Raw genomic sequence first — 10,391 nt, forward strand, 5'->3', positions numbered from 1 at the left:
CAATCAAATAAGTTTCTGAAAAAATAAATTTGCTCGTTATTTTTTATTAAAACAAATAATTAGAAGGAAAATCAAATTTTATTTTTTAATTTTTACTATATTAATAATTAATTATGCCGGAATAAATTTTTTCTTTTCTAATCTGTTATAACGAAATTTTTTTTTGGTATAATTAATTAATTGTGTCTGAAAATCCAAATAATTATGAGGAAAATCAATTTCTGAGAATTTTTTATGTTATTAAATGTGTACTTTCTGCACAAGTTTTTGCACGAGCAATTATATAAATGAAAAATTAAATACTTAGATAAAATATGTACATCATAAAAAATTATCAAGTTTTCTTAATTGCGGGAAAAAATGGATCGAGAATTCAATATACAGTTGAATTATATTGAACAACGAATGAACTACTTGATGGTAGTACCATTGAGACTATTCCTCAATTATGGGGAAGATGTAGATGTTATGAGTGGTGATCTTCGCGAGCAACTGGTTCGTATATTAAGTAGTGATGAACCTATTACGAACGGACCGATAGTTGTGATGGGTGACATAACACTAGAATTAATTGCTGATGACTCCCGGCAAAAGTGGGTACTCCAAGTGCCCAATTCAAACCGGGAGTTAAGAATACTCTTAGACACAACAACAACAACAACAACAACAACAACAACAACAACAACAACAACAACAACAACAACAACAACAACAACAACAACAACAACAACAACAACAACAACAACAACAACAACAACAACAACAACAACAACAACAACAACAACAACAACAACAACAACAACAACAACAACAACAACAACAACAACAACAACAACAACAACAACAACAACAACAACAACAACAACAACAACAACAACAACAACAACAACAACAACAACAACAACAACAACAACAACAACAACAACAACAACAACAACAACAACAACAACAACAACAACAACAACAACAACAACAACAACAACAACAACAACAACAACAACAACAACAACAACAACAACAACAACAACAACAACAACAACAACAACAACAACAACAACAACAACAACAACAACAACAACAACAACAACAACAACAACAACAACAACAACAACAACAACAACAACAACAACAACAACAACAACAACAACAACAACAACAACAACAACAACAACAACAACAACAACAACAACAACAACAACAACAACAACAACAACAACAACAACAACAACAACAACAACAACAACAACAACAACAACAACAACAACAACAACAACAACAACAACAACAACAACAACAACAACAACAACAACAACAACAACAACAACAACAACAACAACAACAACAACAACAACAACAACAACAACAACAACAACAACAACAACAACAACAACAACAACAACAACAACAACAACAACAACAACAACAACAACAACAACAACAACAACAACAACAACAACAACAACAACAACAACAACAACAACAACAACAACAACAACAACAACAACAACAACAACAACAACAACAACAACAACAACAACAACAACAACAACAACAACAACAACAACAACAACAACAACAACAACAACAACAACAACAACAACAACAACAACAACAACAACAACAACAACAACAACAACAACAACAACAACAACAACAACAACAACAACAACAACAACAACAACAACAACAACAACAACAACAACAACAACAACAACAACAACAACAACAACAACAACAACAACAACAACAACAACAACAACAACAACAACAACAACAACAACAACAACAACAACAACAACAACAACAACAACAACAACAACAACAACAACAACAACAACAACAACAACAACAACAACAACAACAACAACAACAACAACAACAACAACAACAACAACAACAACAACAACAACAACAACAACAACAACAACAACAACAACAACAACAACAACAACAACAACAACAACAACAACAACAACAACAACAACAACAACAACAACAACAACAACAACAACAACAACAACAACAACAACAACAACAACAACAACAACAACAACAACAACAACAACAACAACAACAACAACAACAACAACAACAACAACAACAACAACAACAACAACAACAACAACAACAACAACAACAACAACAACAACAACAACAACAACAACAACAACAACAACAACAACAACAACAACAACAACAACAACAACAACAACAACAACAACAACAACAACAACAACAACAACAACAACAACAACAACAACAACAACAACAACAACAACAACAACAACAACAACAACAACAACAACAACAACAACAACAACAACAACAACAACAACAACAACAACAACAACAACAACAACAACAACAACAACAACAACAACAACAACAACAACAACAACAACAACAACAACAACAACAACAACAACAACAACAACAACAACAACAACAACAACAACAACAACAACAACAACAACAACAACAACAACAACAACAACAACAACAACAACAACAACAACAACAACAACAACAACAACAACAACAACAACAACAACAACAACAACAACAACAACAACAACAACAACAACAACAACAACAACAACAACAACAACAACAACAACAACAACAACAACAACAACAACAACAACAACAACAACAACAACAACAACAACAACAACAACAACAACAACAACAACAACAACAACAACAACAACAACAACAACAACAACAACAACAACAACAACAACAACAACAACAACAACAACAACAACAACAACAACAACAACAACAACAACAACAACAACAACAACAACAACAACAACAACAACAACAACAACAACAACAACAACAACAACAACAACAACAACAACAACAACAACAACAACAACAACAACAACAACAACAACAACAACAACAACAACAACAACAACAACAACAACAACAACAACAACAACAACAACAACAACAACAACAACAACAACAAGGACTTCAGCAGGACTTCAACAGGACCATGATCTTCAACGTCAAATAAAGTCAAACGGCTGTGAAGATCGTTGTTGTTTTCACGATCGATTTGGGCAGCAGCAACAAAGATCAGGCTCGCCAACGCCATCGCTGGCCTCGACGTTGCTGTTGTATGATTGTCTGATCTCAATGACGATGACGATGCCTCACCACCACCACCACCACCGTCGCCATCACCATCACCACCACCAGCATCACCTCCACCGCCACCAGCTTTAAGATTTTCACATTCAGATGGTGAAGATTTACTATCTGATGATGAAGATTAAATGATTATTATTATTTCTTTTTTTTTTTTTTATAATTATTGTTATCATCATTTTTTGTAATTATTATAACTATTATTATCATTTTTTTTTAAGTATAATTATTATAATTATTATCGTCATTTTTAGAAATATTACTAAAAACACACACACACACACACACACACACACACACACACACACACAGAAAAATGATTACAAATTAAAGAAAAATAATTACATTAAAACAAAAATTCTTATTTCAAAAAACCCAATAATAATAAAAAGCACTCAATACATATCAGGTTGTACGTTGAGAAATCCTTATCCCTACTGTCCATCATACCCCTCTCGCAGTTTTAAAGCGGCTCTAAATACCGCGCGCTGCAAAGAGCATGCGCAAACCAACTTTGTTTGTTTTGAATTTCCCTCACATATATACATGTATATCTCTTAACCCACAACCAACTTGAGTTCAGCGTTGATTTTTTTTATCCAACTTTCGATAGCGCATGCTCAGTCGGATTTTATTCTTTTGAATTCCTTGCATGAACTTTAATTTTTTTTTAGACCGGATTATTGTGATTTTTTTAATATTACTATACTTATTATTAGTATTATTTATATTATTATTATGATTATTAATATTGTTATTTATGTTATTATTATTATTATTATTATTATCTTTATAAATAATTAAAGTTTAACTGTGTACATAGAAATAACAATGAAAAGGCCTATAAAATAATGACTTAGAGGATAATTACATTCAAATTTTTTTATTTTTTTGTTACAATATAAAAAAGTACATTTATGTTGACCAGATAGCAAATTCAAATTGGCTATATTTACTGCCATGAAATCTTCAATAAAGATGCTGCTCTACGACAGTGTTGACAAGGTTTTTGAATGTGTCTTCATCGGCGATTAATTGGTTGTTTGTCCTTGTCGGAAAGAAGACTGTAAATTGACCATCAAGAGCAGCAACCACTCTGGGCCCATACTGCGTTGGAATTTTGTTTAATTTAGTAATTTTGTACATTTTGCCAACTTCTAATTCTTTAAATTTTCTGGTTGGAAAAATGTTTTTTAAATTACTAATTTCATTAAGTTTCTTTAAATCCATCCTAGAAAAAGATATTTAATTGATTAGTTAATTAATAAGTTTAATCAACAATCATTCATTGATAAAGCATCAAACATTTATCTAAATTTACAAGTAAAATGACTTACGTGATTTATAAAAAACGAACACAATAAATAATATAAAAAACTTTACTGCAAACTTTTCACTGATTGTTCACTCAGATGTTTCAGCAAAGACTGAGTGCTGAGAGCTCAAGAGCTCAGAAATTATTTGTCTACCCCCACTAGAACTCAGACTTATCGGATGATGCAATCGATGACGTCATCTAGTAATAAAGGGGAGTGGAGGCGATTAAACCAATAGATGGCATCCTCTCCGCATGCATCTCGAATGCACTTGTCTACACCTCAATTTCAAGTTTTCTTAATTGCGGGAAAAAATGGATCGAGAATTCAATATACAGTTGAATTATATTGAACAACGAATGAACTACTTGATGGTAGTACCATTGAGACTATTCCTCAATTATGGGGAAGATGTAGATGTTATGAGTGGTGATCTTCGCGAGCAACTGGTTCGTATATTAAGTAGTGATGAACCTATTACGAACGGACCGATAGTTGTGATGGGTGACATAACACTAGAATTAATTGCTGATGACTCCCGGCAAAAGTGGGTACTCCAAGTGCCCAATTCAAACCGGGAGTTAAGAATACTCTTAGACACAACAACAACAACAACAACAACAACAACAACAACAACAACAACAACAACAACAACAACAACAACAACAACAACAACAACAACAACAACAACAACAACAACAACAACAACAACAACAACAACAACAACAACAACAACAACAACAACAACAACAACAACAACAACAACAACAACAACAACAACAACAACAACAACAACAACAACAACAACAACAACAACAACAACAACAACAACAACAACAACAACAACAACAACAACAACAACAACAACAACAACAACAACAACAACAACAACAACAACAACAACAACAACAACAACAACAACAACAACAACAACAACAACAACAACAACAACAACAACAACAACAACAACAACAACAACAACAACAACAACAACAACAACAACAACAACAACAACAACAACAACAACAACAACAACAACAACAACAACAACAACAACAACAACAACAACAACAACAACAACAACAACAACAACAACAACAACAACAACAACAACAACAACAACAACAACAACAACAACAACAACAACAACAACAACAACAACAACAACAACAACAACAACAACAACAACAACAACAACAACAACAACAACAACAACAACAACAACAACAACAACAACAACAACAACAACAACAACAACAACAACAACAACAACAACAACAACAACAACAACAACAACAACAACAACAACAACAACAACAACAACAACAACAACAACAACAACAACAACAACAACAACAACAACAACAACAACAACAACAACAACAACAACAACAACAACAACAACAACAACAACAACAACAACAACAACAACAACAACAACAACAACAACAACAACAACAACAACAACAACAACAACAACAACAACAACAACAACAACAACAACAACAACAACAACAACAACAACAACAACAACAACAACAACAACAACAACAACAACAACAACAACAACAACAACAACAACAACAACAACAACAACAACAACAACAACAACAACAACAACAACAACAACAACAACAAGGACTTCAGCAGGACTTCAACAGGACCATGATCTTCAACGTCAAATAAAGTCAAACGGCTGTGAAGATCGTTGTTGTTTTCACGATCGATTTGGGCAGCAGCAACAAAGATCAGGCTCGCCAACGCCATCGCTGGCCTCGACGTTGCTGTTGTATGATTGTCTGATCTCAATGACGATGACGATGCCTCACCACCACCACCACCACCGTCGCCATCACCATCACCACCACCAGCATCACCTCCACCGCCACCAGCTTTAAGATTTTCACATTCAGATGGTGAAGATTTACTATCTGATGATGAAGATTAAATGATTATTATTATTTCTTTTTTTTTTTTTTATAATTATTGTTATCATCATTTTTTGTAATTATTATAACTATTATTATCATTTTTTTTTAAGTATAATTATTATAATTATTATCGTCATTTTTAGAAATATTACTAAAAACACACACACACACACACACACACACACACACACACACACACAGAAAAATGATTACAAATTAAAGAAAAATAATTACATTAAAACAAAAATTCTTATTTCAAAAAACCCAATAATAATAAAAAGCACTCAATACATATCAGGTTGTACGTTGAGAAATCCTTATCCCTACTGTCCATCATACCCCTCTCGCAGTTTTAAAGCGGCTCTAAATACCGCGCGCTGCAAAGAGCATGCGCAAACCAACTTTGTTTGTTTTGAATTTCCCTCACATATATACATGTATATCTCTTAACCCACAACCAACTTGAGTTCAGCGTTGATTTTTTTTATCCAACTTTCGATAGCGCATGCTCAGTCGGATTTTATTCTTTTGAATTCCTTGCATGAACTTTAATTTTTTTTTAGACCGGATTATTGTGATTTTTTTAATATTACTATACTTATTATTAGTATTATTTATATTATTATTATGATTATTAATATTGTTATTTATGTTATTATTATTATTATTATTATTATCTTTATAAATAATTAAAGTTTAACTGTGTACATAGAAATAACAATGAAAAGGCCTATAAAATAATGACTTAGAGGATAATTACATTCAAATTTTTTTATTTTTTTGTTACAATATAAAAAAGTACATTTATGTTGACCAGATAGCAAATTCAAATTGGCTATATTTACTGCCATGAAATCTTCAATAAAGATGCTGCTCTACGACAGTGTTGACAAGGTTTTTGAATGTGTCTTCATCGGCGATTAATTGGTTGTTTGTCCTTGTCGGAAAGAAGACTGTAAATTGACCATCAAGAGCAGCAACCACTCTGGGCCCATACTGCGTTGGAATTTTGTTTAATTTAGTAATTTTGTACATTTTGCCAACTTCTAATTCTTTAAATTTTCTGGTTGGAAAAATGTTTTTTAAATTACTAATTTCATTAAGTTTCTTTAAATCCATCCTAGAAAAAGATATTTAATTGATTAGTTAATTAATAAGTTTAATCAACAATCATTCATTGATAAAGCATCAAACATTTATCTAAATTTACAAGTAAAATGACTTACGTGATTTATAAAAAACGAACACAATAAATAATATAAAAAACTTTACTGCAAACTTTTCACTGATTGTTCACTCAGATGTTTCAGCAAAGACTGAGTGCTGAGAGCTCAAGAGCTCAGAAATTATTTGTCTACCCCCACTAGAACTCAGACTTATCGGATGATGCAATCGATGACGTCATCTAGTAATAAAGGGGAGTGGAGGCGATTAAACCAATAGATGGCATCCTCTCCGCATGCATCTCGAATGCACTTGTCTACACCTCAATTTCAATATATAAGACTTGAAATAAATACACTTGTGAGTACACAGACTAACACAACCTGCAGATAGTAGGCAGCTAGTGCCAATTCTGAGGGTGATGCGAATTACTTAACCACCTTTAATGTGGTAGGCTGCCCATGACCCAATCTAGTTTGTAACAGATGCGTGTATGTTATTTTTTACGCAATCGACACCGTACATAACCTCAAAAAAACCAAAACTAACTACAAAAGCGTGTTTTAGTCGGTAAAATAGATCTTACCGACCGCCAACACAACGTAATCGACAGCGAAACCAAGTTTACCGACGGGCAATATCAATACAGACGATAAAACAGTGCTTACCATCTGTCGAATCAGAGATTGCCGACTGCCAAACCGAGTACTGTCAGTAAAACAGGTCTTACTGACCGCCAGCATACCTACTAACCGCCGACGGCTTACCCTCTGTCAGTAACATGGCACGGAGTAGAACCCACAATCTGTTTCATGGGGGGGGGGGGGGTGAACTCCCCCAGCTCAACTACTTTCCATTATCTGTTTTCTCATCGTTGTGTAGTTTAGTCCTCAAAAACTTAATATTTCCTTAGGTACCTCCTTTGCCCCACCCCCCTCCCTCACCTATGTATACATATTAAGGTGTGTCATTTCGGAGCAACATTATCTTTTTATGTGCATGTGGAAAAAATCATAGTTCAACACAAAAAACAATTGTCGAGCAAGAAAAAAAATTCTATGTCGCTTACAGACCTAGCTCATTGAAAAATTCGATTTTTTCATTTAAATAACACGGGAAAAATTTTTTTTTTAGCTTTAGTACTTTTCAATCCTTAACAAATCAATGGATCGAACGGACTAACATATTTTTTGTAGGAAATTGAACGCTCTACAAAAAATATCTCTTATTATTATTTGATAAATCCAACTGTTTAAAAGTTATTAGAGCTCGAAGTAAAGTTGGAGATATTTGTACTTTTCGGTGAAACTATCAGATTTATCAAAAAATGTTATAAAGTCTTTTTTGTTGACAATTTTATTCTTTACAAATTATTATCAGTCAAGTTTTTTTAAACTCCGCATTGTTTTCTAGTTATTTCCATTTTAATATCGAGCTCGTAAAATCGATCAGAACCACTTTTTTAAGAGCTTAAAATTAAAATGAAAATAACTAGAAAACAATGCGTAGTTTGAAAAAACTTGACTGATAATAATTTGTAGAGAATAAAATTATCACCAAAAAAAATTTTATAACATTTTCTGATAAATTTGATAGTTTCACCGGAATAGTAAAAATATCTCCAACTTTACTTCGAGCATTAATAACTTTTGAACAGGTGGATTACCAAAAAATGATAAGAGACCTTTTTTGTAGAACGTTTAATTTCCTACAAAAAATATGAATAAGTCTATTCGATCCATTGATCTGTTAAGAATTTAAAAGTATTTAAAGGTAAAAAAAAAAAATTTTTCCTGTGTTATTTAAATGAGAAATCGAATTTTTCAATGAGCTAGGTCTGTAATCGACATAGAATTTTTTTCCTTGCTCGACATTTTTTTTTTTTGTGTTGAAATATGATTTCTTCCTCATGCACTTAAAAAGAAAAAAAATGTTGCTCCGAAATGACGCACCCTAATATACATATATACATAAGCTTTCAAACCAATGGTATTTCCGGAACCTACATAACTAATAAGGGGATAGTATATCATAATATTGTGAAAATTCAATTAAGAGTATACATAAATGTTTCTGTTTTGAATGCCATAGGAATTATAAAATTTCGTCAATGAATAATTTAAAAAAAATAGAGGATTCATAAGGAACACATATATACTTATTAAAAACTGAGCTTATACTTGAATCAATAAGTTTTCTTGCTAATAAAATTTTCAATTTTCTCACTAATAAGTTTGAAGTAAAATATTACTAACATATCAAAAAATATATGATAGTTAGTAACCTAAAATATGCAGAATTAGCAACGAATTATTTTTAAAATCATATATTATTTTATTAAATGTAAGCTTCATACGATATACAATAAAACTAATAAATTAAGTTATGACTTATTAATTTATTTGAATTAATAAATGAGTAAAATACAATAAAAAACCGTTAAAACCTGAAAATGATATCTGCCAGGCTAAAAATAACATATTTAAAAACAGGTAATGGTTGCCTCACATTAATTCAATATATTTTGATCAACATAATTTAGATATTTACCATTTATAATTACGAAATTTTTTTGGTTTTTATAATTTAATTTCAAGTTTGCTATAAATATTTATTGAATGAAAATGAAGTTTTCATAAATGTTTATAATGATTCATTATTATGTAATAATATAAATATACATTGTTCGTATATTTATATTATTAATATTAGAAAAAAAATTAATTTGTTATTGAGCTATTTTATATGTAGAAATACCGATAAAATAATTTTTTTTTTGTCTAAAAACATTTATCTAAATAATTAATACATGTTTTTT

General features: G+C 31.6%; 2 protein-coding genes across 2 annotated transcripts; both read left to right on the plus strand.

The window, feature by feature from the left end:
- Positions 1-360: 360 nt before the first annotated feature.
- LOC128667780 (GATA zinc finger domain-containing protein 4-like) lies at positions 361-2,873 on the plus strand (the record flags this gene model as incomplete). Its single annotated transcript, XM_053739331.1, has 2 exons — positions 361-597; positions 2,616-2,873. Coding segments are annotated over exons 1-2 (495 nt in total), but the record flags the coding sequence as incomplete, so codon positions are not given.
- A 1,919-nt stretch (positions 2,874-4,792) lies between these two features.
- Positions 4,793-6,009, plus strand: LOC128667781 (GATA zinc finger domain-containing protein 4-like; the record flags this gene model as incomplete). The annotated part of the gene is made up of 2 exons (XM_053739332.1): positions 4,793-5,029; positions 5,752-6,009. Coding segments are annotated over exons 1-2 (495 nt in total), but the record flags the coding sequence as incomplete, so codon positions are not given.
- Positions 6,010-10,391: the final 4,382 nt, after the last annotated feature.

Source organism: Microplitis demolitor, chromosome 5 (genome assembly GCF_026212275.2).
Source record: "Microplitis demolitor isolate Queensland-Clemson2020A chromosome 5, iyMicDemo2.1a, whole genome shotgun sequence".
NCBI classification, from domain to species: Eukaryota; Metazoa; Arthropoda; class Insecta; order Hymenoptera; family Braconidae; genus Microplitis; species Microplitis demolitor.